Here is a 19,301-nt window from a genome sequence, read left to right as displayed (position 1 = left end):
GGGTTTGTTTGTTAAAGTGTGCCACATTTATTAAAATAACTATTATGGTGGAGACAATGATGGAGTCAATCTAAGACAATATGCATTGTCTGCAATTTTTATAGTTTTTTTTCCTCCATTTTGCAGTTCTCGAATTTGGTGTTTAAATGGGTATCTCACATTCAAATCAACTTTTAGTAGGATGTAGACACTAGACAGTGAAATTCTAATTCTATTTTTTTGTAGATGTTTAATTATCTGCTATATTTCAAACAATCCTAGCAACCAGGTAGTTACTGAATGAGAGCCTAGAAGACTGTCTCAAAAGAAAGATAAATAATATAATTAAATAAAATATTGTTTTTTTAAATCTGGAAAGAGGCAGAATAATTAAAAAATGAAAGATAAACAAAAACAACTGAAAAGATACTAAGAATAGGACAATCTATGCTATTCTAGAAGCGAACTACCCCTTTATCTGGTGCCTAATTATCTGGTTTAAGCTGGCCATAGACACGAAGATCCGATCATACGAATCGTACGATTTTCGGACCGTGTGTGGAGAGTCCCGTCATTTTTCGTCTGGCAGAGATCGGTCGTTTGGTTGATCGGATAGGTTAGAAAATTTCTATCACCCGCCGATAATTTCTCTGCATGTATTGGCAATCGTACGATTTTCAGTGGGAGACTGTCACCAGCTTTGTCGGACATAACTTTCGTATGATTGCTGCCAGGGGCAGAACATCGGCTGATCTGTTCTGTTCTACTTTATTTGATCTGAATGGTTAATGGCAGGTCGGGAGATGGGGAAGTCCGATCGAGGATTTGAACAATCGGATCTTTGCATCAATAGCCAGCATAAGTCCTGTTGATTTTAAAAATAAAGCACTCTTTGGAAAATCAGGAGAAATGATTAACCAAGGAGTGCAAGAATAAAAAGCAGATAGCATTATTTAGTTTTACCTTTAAGACAACAGTGACATTCAACAAGTAATATGGGGACAGTTTTGTCAGACTGATTGGTTTCACTCCATCTGCAACATTCTAGATTAAAGACGAACTTCCACTTTAAGTGCTTTAACCCTAAATAAAAATAATTTATGTGAAAAGCCTTACAAACTGTACAAGATCTGCAATTATGACTCTGGGCTGGAAGTTCACATGTGGCTTAATAATTCAAGATGCCTTTTTATCAGTGGACACAAAGAAAGTTTAGGAATCAATTCTATACCAATTCTTTGGTTACAGGTTTAACCATACCCTTTAATTTTAAATTCTTTTGTCTGTTTTAACAGAACATTTTACACACACCAAATAAAATAATAAGGACCCACATAGATTAAGATTCAATGAACTGAGAATATGACATACCAAGTTTTTTTGGCCTTTACACATTGTGATAAATGCCAGCTATAACCAGATATAATGAGGCTTAATTATTCTGATACTGAAAAGGATTGCGGATTATAAGCTTTCAGAAGACACCAAAGTTGGTTTCTTACTTATATCCAAAAAACCAAACATGCAGGATACAATAAAGAACATTTGTATTGCAGGTGGCAATGAAAGTGTCAATCTCTCTATATTGTATAACTGACATTTCATTAATCCAGCAGCCATATTAGCCTACATAAGCAACTGTAGTAGAGATTTTACTTTGTGCATTAAAAATGGAACCCATAAATGATTCCCATGTTTTGTTTTTTTTATTCTACAGATCATTAATTGTGATTGGTGTAAAAGGCAGACTTACGAGTGGCTTCTATTCCTCCTTATTGCAATACAGCAGTCTTGTGATTTCTTACAAAGAAGCTGCCTCACCCTTAGTAAAGCAAGACCTCATGTAACAGGGAGATTTCTAAATATTTACTTACTGGGACAAGTAAAAGTTTCCTTAACCAAAATAATACATCTTAATACATGCAAAAACTGCAAATTTGCATTTATCTAAAGATTTCCTTCCTGCACCGGAAAAGCTTAGAAAACCCACTTCCATGCAAACCTGAGGTTAAAACAAAAGAAAAAAACCTATGTGCATCACAAGTACTATTTATATACTATGCCTATACATTGTCCTCTGTGTATTTAAATTAAAATACAGAGTGGATGCCGCCAATGTACTCTTCATAGCCTGTGAAAGAGAGGGTTAAAATGTCATATTTGGTCATAGCACGCTTGCCATGTCCACAATCCTACCATACCTACCATACCTTGCTTGGCCTCTAGGCATCAACTAGCAATTCACTTATTACAACTGGCTTACAAGACTATAGGAAGTTTCAGTTGGTTGAAGAGAAAGACTATGGATATAGCATAGTAAGTTAGAAAGTTTTGTTTTAAAAATCTAAGAGTGGAAGTGGCCAGGATGCACTTCATTACCACAGAGCAAAGTCTATCAATGGAAAGCAAGCTTTAATAAATAAGTCTCATGTGAAATCCTTAATGCAAGCCCAGGGTTATAATGAGAGCTTAGTCTATGGATTTTTATTTTAGTTTGGATATTTAACTACCAAAGGGAAAATATATTTGTACTTGCCTTATAAAATCATTTTTAAACTGAAAAATACAACACTGTTAAAAAACATAATCTTACTTGTGACTCCACGTTGCCCATGTAGTGTAGCAATGACAGAAGCTCTTCTTAATGAAGTTTGTTTTGTTACAGCCTTAAATATTTCAATGTTAGAATAAGGCCTCAACCATTACATTTAAAATTCATAAAATAAGAGTGCACTGCTTTTACCTTTTATTATTATGCCATAAGCTGAAATAACTTTACTAATGTAGAACAAGCACAGTTTATATTACTGGATAGTATTATAGCTAAACAGATTTTAATTGTTTCTTTACTTGTTTTAACCTGGATGGTGGGCCCATTAGTACTTACCCACTCAAGGCAATTCCAGCTTTAAAACAGCAAACTGAAATTAAGTACTAAAAGGTGTAAAAAGTTCTTACACCTCAAGACAAATTTGCAGAAAATAAAAATTTAGTAGATGGGATTACACATTTATCATGTAAATAGTTAAGTTATAGTTAAGATTAAAACTATATTTATAAATACACAATATACAGGGGACATTTTAAAACAAGTGTCCTAAATGTAGCAGTTAAACATGGTAACTTACTATACCACTTCCTGGCCCAACAATTTTAGCTAGACCATCTTATGATTGGCATAAAGTTTTTTCTTCCTTGGATCAATAGTTGCTGTAACCTGATAAAGGGATAAATGTATTTGCCATGATCTGGTATGAACATGATCTTAGACATGCGGTAACCAAAAAATAGCTTTTTTGAACAAAAATTAATCTTCATTGGCTATAAAAAAACGACTGGGTTACAGTCTCAAAATAAAATGACAATATTTATCTAGTTATATGCCAAATCTTAATAAATGTTTTAGAGTAATTAGGGTACAGTTTGTATTTATTTCTCTGCAGAGTGAGGAATTTGCATGCCATTCTCTATCACGAGAGACGCTTCAAACTGGGGTGGGGGGATTTAAAGATCCCCCTAGGACCAGATACCACTGGCCAGTTGAAACAGGGTGGAAAGTACTTACTGGACCAATGAAGCCTGCCAGTTGAGTGAGCATTAAGCACATGATGGAGATCATGAGCCTAGTGCGGCAGAAGTTCCAGACAACGATGCGGAGCGAAGACTCCTCTGCACCCTTTTCAGTCACCTCTTCCAGCCACAGCTTCTCTAAGCTATAAGAAACAGAATTAAGTTTTGATAACCAGTGTTCATACACAGAATAAAAGCATATATAGTTACATATTTCTGCATATTGTGAAGTTCAAAATACCCTCTTTTTTTAAATAAGCTGTTGTATCACACATGAAATCATTCATTTGGTGCACAAAACAATCACATTTATCCAAAATAATTTTGTTATGTGTGTGGTTTTGTACACTAAATAAACATTTTCATGTGTGATACTACCTATACTTTGCATTATCATATTTTTTTCTGGGTTTAGGACAGCATTTTGCACATCTATCGGATGGCTTCCTCCTAAAGGTGGCCATAGACGCACAGAAAATATCGTACAAAAAAATTATCGTACGATATTCGGTGCGTGTATGGTTGGAAAAGAGCCAACTGATATCAGCAGAAGACTTGAATATCGGTCGGCTCGCCTATTGGGCTGGGTGGAAAATTTTGATCTAGTACCTTTGAAGGCACCCAAACATCAGCCATTGTTAGTGCTGAACCGTCAGATACAGGTAGAATTTTATTGTTTCTACCTATATATCTGACTATTTAGCTCTACACGTGTGCATTGAAACAAACGGTCTTTCTTGGAAAGATCTTTAATTTAAAGATCTTTAATTAAATGTTATTATTACGTCTATGGCCACCTTTAGTACTCAATGCATATGGCTTCTGGATTAGTTAGAGGTAGTTCATCTTTAAAGTATATTTAAAAGCATTTTTAGTGTTGTGTTTTTTTGTTTTTTTTAAATTATTTAAAGGGGACCCGTCACCCAAAATAATTATTCATAATCCTATTTTATCACATCAGTCAAGCAAAATGAACTTTAATTACACTGTATAAATTGTTTTAATCTTGTTTCCTTCAGTCTGGGAACTCATAATTATAGCAAGCAGGCAGGAGCCATTTTGTGGACCCTGTTATTAAGGCAAGCCTTGTATCATCTCAGAATCTTGTTTGTGCACCAGAATGGGGGACCTAATGTCCATCACCATGCCCTGGCTACACAATTAAACGGTGAAGAGAATGGAGAATGTGGGGAGAGCAGCAATTTCTAGGAAGTGCTGAATGGAAAGTGAAAGTAATTGTCTGCCCAGGGCATAGAGGAGGGGTAGACAATATTTGATCGACAGCTGAGATGTTTAAATGAGCTTACAACAGCTATGAATTTGAAAAGGACTTTTATTTTACAGCTTTTTGTGTCTGGGTGACAGGTCCACTTTAAGCAGCTATTTGGTTGCTAAGGTCCAATTTACCTAGCAACCAGGTAGTGGATGGAAGGACAGACTAAAAGATGAATAGGAGAGAGACAGAATATAAAGATATGTTATAAAAAAGGAACAATAACATGGTAGCCTTACAGATAAATAGTTTTGTGGCTGCTGGTGTCAGTGACCCACTTTGAAAGCTTGAAAAAGGTAGAAGAGGAAGGAAAATAACTCCAGATAATAAAAATTGAATTCCTAAGAATGGGACATTCTATAACACACTAGATGTTAACAGAGGAAAGCTCATTCTGAATATGGAATTTCATATGAGCCTTTAGTTGAATAAGCGTTCATAAAAAGGAACGCAAAACAAATCATACATTTACATACCGCTTGCTGTTAATATCAGATGATTCATGTTTTGACAGAGGCCAGATATCTTCAAAGAAGAGTTCTCCCTTTTTGTAAGCTAATCGGGCCAATGGAGTAAGCCAAGAGAATGTCATAAAGGAGAATAATCCTGCATTGTCCACAGGATGCTGGTGCCTGAAAATATAAATGCAGATGTTAACACTGCAAAATAAGCAACCCAATAAAACAAAACTGCTTGCTAGTGTAGTCTGCAACCAGACTGCTGTAATAAGAAATTGGAGAGCTGCTGAATTAAAAGCTAAATAACTTAAAAACCCCAAATAATAAAAAATGAAAGCCAACTGCAAATCTTCTCAGAATATCACTCTCTAAATCATACTAGAAGTTAATTTAAAGGTGAACAGCCCTTTAATTCCCAATCAAAGGCATATTTAAATAACTTTTTTTTAAAAAAAAAAAAAAAAAAAAGAGCTACTATTTCAGGATTTATACTCTGTAAAGTCTTTGTTTTCTTTCTGAGTTGTGGAATTAAATGTGGACTATGTCATATCTTCCAGGTATACAATGTTGTCTTATACTATGTATTTTTGAGAGTAAAACAGGTTTCATGGTGAAGGATGGACTCACTTTGAAGTAATTCTATAGGGTTTTAGCAGGTTGAGTCCAAGGTGATATTTCCCTTTGTGGTGGTCCTCTTCAAGGATTTTTAAGTTGGAATGCACAGAGATATCCAGAGGCAGTCCTTCGACTCGCGCAGCAGTCTCTAGGGCATCCAGGCAATCCACATGCTTTAAAAAAAAACAATCAAAAAAAAAAACCTGTTTATTAAAAAGAGCACAACTTATTTTCCAACTTTAATTTGCTTCACTTAAATACAAATTATATATTCTGAACAAAATCTTCAGCAGCAGATAATTAAATTCAAATAAGGGACCTATCAAAAAAATAGCACATACATAATTAAGTCATTAAATATTGCCCCTTTTCACCATTTTGTGATAATATGTGTGTCGCTCACTGAGCTAAGGACATATTATAACTGTAACAGGAACAAGTGTGGGAGTAAATAATACAGCTTTGTCCATTCTTGCCTGATGTAACCTAGCAGTTTGTATGTGAGCACAGAGCTCTCAGTGAGAACAGTAGTGGTGATAAGAATGCTAAGAAGGCTGGAGTTACCGATGTCTGGAATCTTTATAGCAATGCCATTTTTCAAGAATTTTAACACTAATTTTGATTTCTTACTACACGTTACACCTAGTGGAGGAATGTATTAATACATTGTATGGTCTATCTAAAAATAGAAATAAACCTTAAAGGGCACCCGTTGGGTAAAAATGTAAAGGTGCGTGCTAATAGAGCCCACATTCCGGTTGGGGATAACAGTCGTTTAAAAAAAAAAAAAAAAAATGCCCCCGTCTGCGATAGGCTACCCGCACCGGGAGGGAGCTCCCGGTGTGAGCAGCCATGTCTGGTCACTCACATGTGCATAGTGATTCTATTAGCCCGCACATTTAGTTGGGGATAACATTTTTACCCAACAAGGGGCCTTTAAATTGCTTTTTATGATGAGGTAAGTAAGATGCTGGACAGTGGGAGGGCAGTAGATGTGATCTATTTGGATTTTTTTTATACCTGTTTTTTCAACCCACTGAATTAAAGCTGAAAGTCTGCAGTTCAACTGCATCTGAGTTGTTTCATTTAAAATTCATTGTGGTAATGTACAGAACCAAAATTAGAAAAAAGTTGTCTCTGTCCAAATATGTGTGGACCTAACTGTAGGTTATATATGTGTCTTTATTAGAGATGTTGGTGAACTTATTGTTGAGATGTTGGTGGCCAATTATTATTAAAAATGTCCAAGGAAGCAAAATAAAGACAAAATAGATTGTCTAATGCCCTAGACATGAGCCCAGCCTAAAACAAATGTGGCATCACCTTCAAATGGCTTTTTAACATTTTCTTTTTATAACTTTTCAACATACAGGATATGATGTCATTGACAAAAGGGGTCTAAATGGGTAACAATGGAAAATGTGCAAAATGTTCACTATGTGAATTTTCAGAATAACAATCATTCGCCTGGCGATAGGGCGAGAAACTTCGTTAGTGGTGTACTCTTTCACTTGCGAATTGTCTTCTACTCCCGTTATTAAATTTGTGATGTTGCTAGGGATTGGATTTCTGGTGAATTTTCGCTCGTGACCTAGTAGCCACTTCACCCTTTAGTAAATTTGCCCCCTGATAGTTATCCACAAGGCAATTATAACTAAGCAGTTTTCTATGATCTTAGCATTTTGCCCCCTCCCAAAAAGTTGGAAAATACTCCATTGAAAGAATGCTAGAAACTGCCTTTAAAAAAAATTACATAGAGCATACTTTCCTGCAAAGATAACCTTTTCCCTGTTCCCAGAAAAAGTGCTGTAAATGACAAAGTTGTTGTGTACTACACAAAATAATAGTACCCCAGTTAGGATTGTTTATGTTTTGGCCATGCCAAGATAAAATGTAAGGAACAAATCGATACCCCATGTATATTTGCCATTCTTCTTTACAGAACATTTTGAGAAGTAAAAAGTAGGGGTTACTCATGTTTACAGCAAGGATCTATTCAATGAAGCAAGAGAACACCTGATTTTCCCCACCCTGGAGTTTCAAATGTAGCACAAGAATGGGGTAATGTAATAACAGGGTTTTTCAATTGTATTTTTTTCTATTTGAATTAGGCAATTAAGTATAATTGGATCAGTTGCCTATGAAAAAAAAATTAAAATTGAAATGCTAAATGTATGTAATGTTTTAAGTCAGCTCACACGCAACTGAATGCCGATTAAAATAAATACCGATAACTTACTATATCATCATTCTTGCTTACTGCATGATAAAAACTGAATGGACATTTAAGAGAACAGATTAACTGGATAGCATTTTACCCTCTAGAATATTGGCAAGTGACAATGACATATGGTTCGAGAAGAAAGCATATTGATTATATATTTTAAAGTAATAAAGATATAATGTAATGTCGCCCTGCACTTGTAAAACTGGCATGTTTGCTTCAGAAACAAGCTGGTGTGTATCAATGAGGAGCAGGCATTCAAAGCTGAAAAAAAAAAAAGAACAGGATACATAGACGATAATAGATACGTTCTGTAGAATCCCATTGTATGCTATAAAACGTTGCACAATGTAATGCTCGCTTGCAGCGCTGACCTCTCCGCACAGAAGACGCTGGTTATAATATCAATCCGGCTTTATTGTATCACACAATGTGGAAACATTATAACAGTGGGTGTGCAGATTCAAAAACCTACATGTTTGTTGCCTGTATAGTCGGCACTTCCTCAGGTTAGGTGAACATCACATGTCATCTTGTTTAAATAGGGTCAAGGTACAAATCAATCATTATTTAAAGGTACAGTATATGTGAATGATAGTGTCAATAATAATTCATAGAAATTCATGTGAAAACTACAAACGTGTTAGGTATTAAAGTGCAAGTGCTAATTGTTTGCTTATTATTATAAATAGATAAAATTACAAGTTAATACACCTAAAAAGTATATATCTATTTAAAAAATAAAAAAAATATAGATTTCAATTAATAAGGTTAATCATAATATGGATGTGTTTGTGATTTCAACAATATATGTGAATTAGAAGTTAATAACTGCAAATGTTGTAGATTTATAAAGGTATCGAGGGAGATACAAAGTACAGTGACTGAGAACATCGATAAAAGGAAGACATATGCCAATTGCCACACCTTAAATGTAATACATCTTGCCACGTGTCGGTGTGACAAACAATATGTAGGCAAAACAACTAGAAGACTCAAAGATAGAGTACTTAAACATATAGCCTGCATTAACAGGACTGATATAACTTCAGCCATAGGCGCACATGTAATCAACGAACATGGTGCTAATGAACACTTTGTTTCGTTTCAGGCAATTGAGACTGTGAGATTGGGAAAAAGGAAAGGAGACATTGATAAATTGTTTTCTAAGAAAGATCAAGTGGATGTCACTATTCAACACCACAAGGATTGAATAAAGACTGTGAAATTGATTTTTTATGGATTAAGAATAATATGATTTACAGTAAATAATTGGATCCATCTGACTACATAATAAATTCAGTAATAACGCTGACCAATGAGAAATTAAAGGTATTAGAAATATTAATTGATAGAAAAGATATCCCTAGAAAAGATTAATGAATTATATTATTGTCTTAACGTGTTACGAAGTAATATCATGTGAAAAGCGTGATGGGTATATATTCATCTGATTGCACTGATAGTGTGATCAATTAAATAGACAAATAGAATGATAGTTATTAACTTCTAATTCACATATGTTGTTGAAATCACAAACGCATCCATATTATGATGATCACTCATTAGTCTTAATAATAAAGCTAACCAATGTAGATTGGATTCGCACACCCTCCTTAACGATGAATAAAGATCTGCCTGGTGCACGTGGGTGGAGGCTCGGCAACCTTCCAATATAGCAATGTAGAAAAGCCACACGGCACTCAGGTCTGCATGAAAATTTCAGTGATTTATTGGTGCGAACGTTTCGGGGTAACCCCCTTTGTCAAGCATGACAAAGGGGGTTACCCTGAAACGTTGCATTGCACTCCGCACCAATAAATCACTGAAATTTTCATGCAGACCTGAGTGCCGTGTGGCTTTTCTACATTAATAATAAAGCTACCACTAGATGACGAAAGAATAATGAATGGTCAAACCCTTCCAAGTCAAAGACCATTTGGACTGTGGGAGCTTCAGACACAGTTGTTAAATTGTATGTTTATGTCCTGGCTCACAAAATAAAACATATATGAGGATATCACCTTCATTAATTCTTTACAAGTGGGCATGAAGTGAGGAACAATACAAGCATATGGGTATATTTATCAAAGAGTGAAGTTAGAAATCACTACAGACCACTAGAGTGAAAGTCCACCACTCTCCAGTCATTTCTATGGGATTTTTGAAAGAGTATTTATCAATGGGTGAAAGTTCATCCTTTGACAAATATGCCTTTAAATAATCTATAGAAATAAATGGAGAGTGGCGGAATTTCATTCCAGCAGACTGTAGTGATCTCTAACTTCACTCTTTGATAAATATGGCCCAAAAGCGTTATTCTTTATACAAAAGCAAGGGGGTTCCCAAAGCATTTGGGAGTTTGGACCGGGTCTTTTGTTTACACAGGAAATGATTTGTTCCAAATATAAAATAGATTGCTGTGCTATAACTAACTTTACCAGAGGCTGGAATGTTTATTTAGCCTTTAGCTACCATATGTCTCTCTTTTGCTTGCACTGAAAAGTTTATCAGGGAGCTTTCAACTGTGACCTCTTGCCAGAGTAAGCGTGCTCTGTAGTGAGTGCAACAGAATAAAAATAGGAAGTTGGGGGGGGGGGGGGGGGGTGGGAGTCATGCATAGGGAAAATTGGGAAGGGAAACTAGACATAAAGCATACCAGAGCAAGTAATCCTCATACTGCACAATTTTTTTTTTAACAGTTACATATTTAAATCGGGTTGAAAAAAGAGCAAAGTCTGTCAAGTTCAACCCCTCCAAATGAAACCCAACATCCATATACACACACCGACCCCTCCATATTCACATAAACTATATATACTAATTGAAGATTGTAGTATCACAATAGCCCTGGATATTATGCTTGTCCAAGAATTCATCCAAGCCCCTCTTAAAGGCATTAACAGAATCAGCCATTACAACATAATGCAATGTGTTCATTAATGACAATAAGATATTGCCATCATAAAGCCATTTACACCTTTTTTTAGTCAGGGGCAGAAACTGTTTCCCCCCCCCCCCTGTGTTTTCCATCAAGAATAACAGTTTCTGGGAGCTTTAACAAATTTTCCCATTTTCAAATTGCACAAAAAAAATGTTTATTAGCGGTTTTTAAAGCCTGTGACAATTTTGCTCCTTAAAATCTAAAAATAAAACAATTAAAATTTTCTCTACACTCCTCTTCTTTTGGTTAGTTCACATTAGAAGCAACATTGTAAACATGTACGTTTGGGAAAATGTCATAGTAAAAATATATGCAAAACTGACCTGTGACTTTGCCTTTTGGTACTTAAAATCCTGTGGCTCCTTCCTTTTATCTTGGTTGGGTTGTTCCCGAACATTTCTGTATCCCAGGCTGGGAATGACATATTCCACTCCTAAATCTAGGTCTTTCATCTTCTCTTTGCATTGAGCACCTTACGTAAAGGAGCAATCTCAAATCTTCTAAAACAAAATTAAAAATAATTATTTTTTAATCATTTTTCTTTCCAGTTAGTAAAGAACTAATCTTATTTTCTCATATTAAACTTTAAGTTTAAGTTATCTTTTCAATCCACGTTGAAACCCAATTTCCAAGAACTAGGAGGGTATTAGAAAAAAAGTTATTTGGGATGACATACTATGTCTAGCAAGCAAGCTTCCTGATCTGAAACTGGTTAAAAGTTAAAGGAGCTGTTCACTTGTGATGTGTGGGCTGGCCCGAAACTCGCAGGTATGGCTGGTTTGTACTGACTTCTGCACTAGATTGCTGGGTCACAGGAGGGTTCGGGTTGAACTCTCCCTTCTGATCTCCCAGCCCATGAACTTTGTCAATTGCTTTCAAATTAATGATAGTTTTTCCAATATTTAAGCTTCAGGTTTCACCTTATGTCTTTCTAAAACAGCTGTGTGTGTGTGGGGGGGGTCACTGACTCTGTAAACTACATTAGTTGATACATTTCTCAGCAGTATCTGTGGACTATTATCAATTCTAACAGCTGACTTAAATGAAACTGGGATTCTCAGTAGGGACAAAAATAACCAATGTATCAAATAAATGTATCAGTTTAGAACAGTTTACAGAGTCAGCAACCCCCCCCCCCACAAGCTGCTTCAGAAAGACATAAGAAGGTGAAAAATCAACTTTTAAATTGAATATTAGAAAAATGGTTGCAACTAGAAAATGGACAGTAATTGGAAAAAGTCTTTATTTCTGGTGAACTGAAAAGATGAACAACTCCTTTAAGATTGGAAAAACAGTACAAAACTAAAAACTATTTCAGGTGAACAATCTGAACTGGAAAAAAAGTGCTCGGAAAGTGCATATATTTACTTATTGTTTCATATTATAGCAAAAAATTTTACTGTATCCATGGGATCACCAAGACAAGTTGTGAATAGCACAGAGACCCATTTTTGGGTCACATGCCCCGGTTTACCAACTGCATAAATGTTTGTACCGATATTCAAGTCTAGCCTCTCTGTTCTGTTCCCACTTCAGTATTCTGTAACCACTCATGCCCTTCTGCTTTCTGAACACAAATTCCATTTTGCTTTATGTCTGCAGTTTCATTGCAAAAAGTGTTCTTAGTTCTGCTTTCTCTTCTGTATGTGGTGTATCTTTGAACAATCAAAGAGCAAACCATCCTTCACTCATAGCAAATATTTGTTGCTGAAAAAGATTTTGGACACGAGGCAAAATCAAACAGGCAAGTGTTAAATCTTTGTTACTGCAGACAACTAATCTCCTTTAAATGCTTTCCCACTTGCAATAATGTAAATCAATGGTGGAAAAAGAGCTTTGTTTTTCCAAAGTTGCCGTGAAGTTTCCTCATGACGACCACTTCGGAAAAACAAAGAGCTGCATATGTGTTCCCAGGGATGATTAAAGGAGCAGTTGGAGGAGATTAGTTGCCTGTGATAGTGAAAATTTATCACAGGTAACTAATCCTAGTTCCCTACGGGTAAGGTCACACTGGGCATTTCGGGAAGATTTAGTCGCCTGGCGACTAATCGCCTCATATTTGTGGCGACCACTCTCCTCGAACGCCTTCTCTCACTCTTGTGCTGGCTAAAATGAAAAATCGTGGGCGCTAAACACACGCAGCGATTCGTTTTCCGAAGTCGCCCGAAGTTTCCTTGTGAGGCAACTTCGGGCGACTTCGGAAAACAAATCGCCGAGTGTGCTTAGAGCCGGCGATTTGTAATTTCAGCCAGCGCAAAAGTGAGGGAGGGTGTTAGGTGAGATTGGTCGCCGCAAAGACGAAGCGATTAGTCGCCAGGCCAATAAATCTCCCCGAAACGCCCAGTGTGACCTTCCCTAAGCCAGTTCCCTTATATTGTTGATAAACAAGATGGCTAATGGAGGCAGATGAATAGGGCTAAATGGCACAGGTTAGGGTCAGTCCACACCAGCATATTCGGTGATATTAGTCGCCCCAGCGACAAATTGCCTCTTCTTCGGGGCGACAATCTCCCCGAACTGCCTGAATTGGCGCAGTCGATTTTCTTCGATTTTGTCACCCCGAAGAAGAGGCGATTTGCTCGTGTGGACTGACCCATAAATAGCAGAAGAGGGTTTTACACCGATTAGCGTTTATATCTCGCTTTTTGTGATGGTTCCCTGGATGCTCCGTCTCTGGCCACAATAAACAGCAGAATTGCAGGTAACCTGCTGTTGTGAGTGATTCCCACATTTCACAATACCTTAAATAGCAGAGAAGAGATAAGCTCTGCAGAACGCCATTATATCCTAAAGAGATTATCTGCTGTGTAAACTGGGCCTTTTTCAGACTGAATGGCTGCCCCTATGGCTACACAACAGCTTAATATAAGCTACAGTAGTGTTTCTGAAGAAAACACACTTTTACCAGTGAGGCAAAACAGTACATTGTATCTTTAAATTACTTTAAAACACTTTCATATTGGTGTTACTGTTCCTTTGAGACTTTTTGCCTTGAAAATTGTTCAGCAATACTGTTTGCCCTTAGGGTTGGTCACCTTATAGCACAGTTTCCTTGAGAACCGAGTCTGCCACTTTTCGTGGAGCTCTCTGCTTTTCTCACATACTCTCATCTGCCTACAGGTTACCGTAGCATATCTTCTAACAACTTCTTTGTGTTTCCAGTCTTAAAAATGGTTACCAAATCAGTGCTCTAATTGTTGGGAGATTCAACGATGATACCAATAAGGTAGATCATTTTAAAAGGCTTATTTCAAGAAGTGTTAAAGGGGTTGTTCACCTTCCAACACTTTTTTCAGTTCAGTTAGTTTCAGATAGCTCACCAGAAATAAAGACTTTTTTCCCCAATTACTTTCTATTTTCGATGTGCGATCGTTTTTCTAATATTGAAGTGTAAAGTTTAATTTTTCACCTTTTTAAAGCAACTCTGGGAGGGGGGTCGCCGACTCTTTAACTGTTCTAAATTGATACATTTAGTTGATACATTTGTTATCTTTGTCTTTGCTGAGCAGAATCCCTGAGTTTCATTGAAGGCAGCTGTTAGAATTGATACAATAGTTAATCAGTTTCCCTGACCCGCACCCTACCCTAACCCGCCCTGCTAATACCCTCGCCCACACCCGCGGGTCCTTTTATAGAAAGCGCCGTTGGTGACATCACAATGATGTCACAAAAGGGGCGGGGCGAGCAGACACAACACTATAAAACTGGAACCCGGAAGTCGGATGCCGGCATTTGAAGGTGCGAGCAGCACTGTGAGGTCGACCCGAACCCGCCCGACCCACGGGTAAACCTGCAGCTCCTGCGGGTATCGGGTTGGCCCGCACATCATTATTCCACAGATACTGCTGAGAAATGTATCAACTAAATGTTGCAAAATTGTAACATCGCAGAGTCTGCACCTGGATAACTGAGCTGCCAGACTGAAACACTAGAGTCAGGAACCTTGAATTTAATTAAATTTAGATTTTGGAAAAACTGTAAAAAAAATAAAAAATGTAAAGCAGTTGAAAAAAGGCTTTATTTCTGGAGAACAATCTGAAAACAACTCAACTGAAAAATTTCACTTACCTACTTGATGTAAATTCTTCTAATCCCGACATGTCAGTACACACGGCAGTATTATCCCTCCTAGACTGGGAGGGGCAATACTGTTGTGTGAACTAACATAGAGGGACGCAGAAGAAAAAGTATTTGGAAGGTGAACAACCCCTTTAAAGGAGAAACAAAACCTGTAGAAAAAACCCCTGTACCCCCACCCCATGTAAACCCCCCTCTCTCCTGCCCCCAGGCTAACTGCCCCCCCGGGAAATGCTCCATACTTTATACTTACCCCTCGTCGCAGATTCTGGCGTCGGACTTCAAGGCATCCATCTTCAGGGACTTTGTGTCTTCTTCTGGCACTTCGGCAATTCCGTCCAATTCGGCACATGCGCAGTTGTCCAAACAAGCAAACTGCTCCAACTGCGCATGCGCCGACATACTGATCAGCTTACAGAGGACCCGGAAGATGGATGCCTTGAAGTCCGACACCAGAATCTGCATCAAGGGGTAAGTATAAAGTATAGGGCATTTCCCTGGGGGGGGGCAGTTAGGCTGAGGGGACATGGGGGGGGTTCGAAGTTTTTTTTCTACAGGGTTTGTTTCGCCTTTAATAATGAATGTACATTGCAAAAGTGCTTAGAATAGCACCCTCATCCATTTTACATTCACTTATTTTTAAGGTTTCCTTATCCTTTCAATCAACCTTTTCTCAATGAGACACCTTGGCCTTCAGTTCCTGCATCCGGGAATTGACAAGCCCAGGCTAGTAGTATGCAGTAACAAGACATCAGCAGAATTTCCTAACAAGCGGCAGGAGCCGCATAACATCAACTCCTACGTTCACAGCGCCCTCTGCTGCTCAGAAGCCGGAAGTAAAAAAACAGAAACAAGGAGAAGCCGCATAACATAGAGGCAACTTCCTGTTCTGTTACTCTAGTTCACTTGAACTTAGGGCTCTCTAGAGTGGCATTATATAAATGTCTCCTGAGGATGACACGTCGCTAACGCTAGGGCGAACGTCAGTCATATAAAGCAAATGACATTTTAGGAGGGTGGCGTACAGAATTAAGGCCAGGAAGAGCCTCGCTCTCAAATGACATCTCCACTGACAGCAGATGCGCTCGTTCCTTTACGCACTCAAGCAAATCCGCAGTGTTAGCGAGTGAGAGCCATATTCCAACTATGTGTAACTGGCTGCCCATGACAGACCAGGATTTAGTAGCAGGGACCTGGGATTATATGACTGGCTTTTAAATTCCCCTTCACCAAGCTGTAAAGTGTCACGCATAAAGAGCATCTGAAGCCTGTGGGGCGGGATCTCCTCACCTGTAGACTAGATAAGCTTCACTGCTGTCCCTTCCACTGCAGCTCTTCAACTCAGGAAAATAAGCTGCAGGGCTGAGGGGTTTGTTAGGGGAAGAGACAGAGAAATCCTGCGCACAAAGCACAAAGCTCAGGTCATGCCGGGATTTGTAGTTCAATAAAACACGCAGTGTCATTCAAAAGACAGCTAGAAAACTCCATTTCCCACAATGCGTGGCGATGTCAAAGAAATGGGTGGTGCCAAAGGGAAGGCAAAAAATGCCTTTGTTCTTGTGCTGCGGTAGCACGCTCTGGAACGTTCTGTTCAGCCGAGGACGCGCTGCGCGGGCACAAAGGTGGCGGCCATATTTGGCCTGGGTGTTATAATAGAAATAGGCTTCTTTTATAGTCTCCTCTAACTGCAACTTGAGCAAGATAGAGACACATGAAACAGTGACATTCAGTGGCCAAGGTAGCTAAGGAAAAAAATACCGGCCTTCCTATATATTTATCTTTTTCCCTATTAATAGCATTGAGTTAAACCATCATTTTTACCTGCGAGGCTGATAAAATACAGGCCAGGTGTCAACCCTATGTGGAAAGCAGACCATTTTTATATATTTTGCCTTCCATTCCTTTATTCCGCTCCATCAAGGCTACTGCAGCTGGGGAATATATTTTAAAAAATTTTTGTTTTTCCGCACCTTCTAACCACCTGCCAGTCTAGGGTTGCCACCAGGCCGGTACACCTGCCAAGGCCGGCGATGGTATTACAAATTTACCGGCAATGTAGCTGCCGGTAAATTTGTAATACCCTTCAAAAAGACCCCTTGGCCTGCCCCCAATCCCCTGTAAAACTTAACTGAAATCCCCCCTACCGCGGTTCCGCCCCCTTTTGCATCATAGCCCACCCCTTTTTGTTCCCGCCCCCCACCAGCCGGGAATACATTTAGGAAAAGGTGGCAACCCTACCTGTCACCAGTACTGAGAAGTCTGTTAATTAAATATAGAGGTGCTGACAACTCGTGAGAATAAACAATTGATTTGTACCAGAGAGAAGGAACTACTAAGAAGAGCTAATAATGTCGCATTGTCTCTATTGTAATGAGTGTGAAATTGATTGTATATATAGCTGGAACATGGTGAGAAAGAAAAAAATCATGACTTAAAAAGTGTAATTAATTCATGATCACTTCAATCCATAAATAAATTCATTACGTGATAAACCAAAATCAAGTGTCATTATTGTGTCTTATAAAAGTCAATAAATAATTATCAATAAGTAAAGTGCAATGGTGCATAAGGTGCCAGTTATCCAATAAGCAGTTCACCTTCCACTGATATATCCAAAAAATAACCCAATTAAAACATAACATTTTATAGCTCCTTTAAAATGAAGAGGGAATTGATAGTTTTAAAAACATTTAAAAAAAATATAGATGTATCACGATCTGGTATCATAGTTGTAGGGATTACAGTATATATAATAATTATTACACTGGTCCCACCAAGATCTTACATCGACTGCTATGGGAGCCCTCTTTGCGCCCACTTATGCTAATCTTTTCTTAGGGTGGTGGAAACAGTTTTATGTCTTTTCGGAAAAAAAAAGATTAATGGACCTGTAACATTAATCAATGGATACGATACATTGAGGATCTGCTTATCATATGGGAGGGTTCGGTTGAGTCTTTACAGCAGTTTTTTAAATTCTTGAATGTTAATAATCTAAATCTAAAATTAACATATGTATCTGATTTGCACCAAATAGATTTTTTGGATATTACCATAATCAAGGAGAAAGACGCTCTATTACAGACAGACATATATAGAAAGGAAACAGCCACCAATTCTACATTACATTTTTTCAGTCATCATGCACATAATGTTAGAAAAGCCTTAGAATTAGGAGAAACTTTTCTGATGATACAATTTTTAAGAAAAGAACACAGGAACTAGCAGATAGATTTAAACGTGGCTACAGCAATAGATCCATTAGAGAAGGCAAAAGAAGGGCCTTTAAAACATCGAGATCACAGACCTTATGCCCAAGGACAAATGAGAGGAATTCTTAAACTATAAGGTTTGTTATCACATACTGTAATCAGTGGGATGAAGTTAAAACAATTTTTAAAAAACACTGGCATATTTTACACACTGATTTGGAGTTATGTGATTACATCACTAAATTTCCACAGGTCACCTCAAGGCGAGCCCCTAATTTACAAGATAAACTAGCCATTTTTTCAATAGAAAAAACAAATCACAACTAATGACCATAATTATGGTACTTTCTCTTGTGGAACATGTAACATCTGTCCCTTTATTGTCAATATTAAAAAAGTGGTAGACAGATATGGCAAAATACACAATCTTAGACACTGGAGCAACTGCTGTACAGCAGGGGTAATTTATATGATCACATGCCCCTGTAAATTACGCTATATAGGCAAAACAAAGAGAGCTCTGAAAAAAAGAATTTCAGAACATTTATCAAGTATTAAATCCACCTACACTGTAATGAAAAATACGCAGAGGCAAAAATTAATTAGGACAGATATGGAAACAAATAAAGCAAAAAAAGTGAGTCCACTTGGAAAACACGAAACGCGCGTCAGGCGTTTCCTCCACTGCGAGGTTTAGCAGTATGAGTTTGAACTGGTGGGGGGTATAGCACTTCAGAGGGTGGGCAGAATGGTGGCAAAAACTTTTTGTGGTTAATTTAGGGTAACGCCGATCACGCTAATACAGACTCATCGTGTGGGCAACTGCTTGTTTCCATTTACTAGTGTTGCATGAGAATAAGTGACAGGAAATAGGCTAATCTATTTTAGGTGCCTCTAAAAGGACACAGTGTCAGTTAACTTCCTTTCTGCACACCACATTGGACAACAT

At 37.8% G+C, this 19,301-nt stretch overlaps 1 protein-coding gene across 1 annotated transcript; it reads right to left on the bottom strand.

The window, feature by feature from the left end:
* Positions 1-214: 214 nt before the first annotated feature.
* MGC114819 (uncharacterized protein) lies at positions 215-16,472 on the bottom strand. The gene is given in 5 exon segments (NM_001096615.1): positions 215-3,692; positions 5,299-5,454; positions 5,908-6,068; positions 11,387-11,563; positions 16,431-16,472. Coding segments are annotated over 4 exon segments (675 nt in total). The 5' UTR covers positions 11,516-11,563; positions 16,431-16,472; the 3' UTR covers positions 215-3,463.
* Positions 16,473-19,301: the final 2,829 nt, after the last annotated feature.

The sequence above is a fragment of the Xenopus laevis genome, chromosome 5S, assembly GCF_017654675.1.
Source record: "Xenopus laevis strain J_2021 chromosome 5S, Xenopus_laevis_v10.1, whole genome shotgun sequence".
NCBI lineage: Eukaryota > Metazoa > Chordata > Amphibia > Anura > Pipidae > Xenopus > Xenopus laevis.
This window is presented reverse-complemented; position numbering and strand designations above follow the sequence as displayed.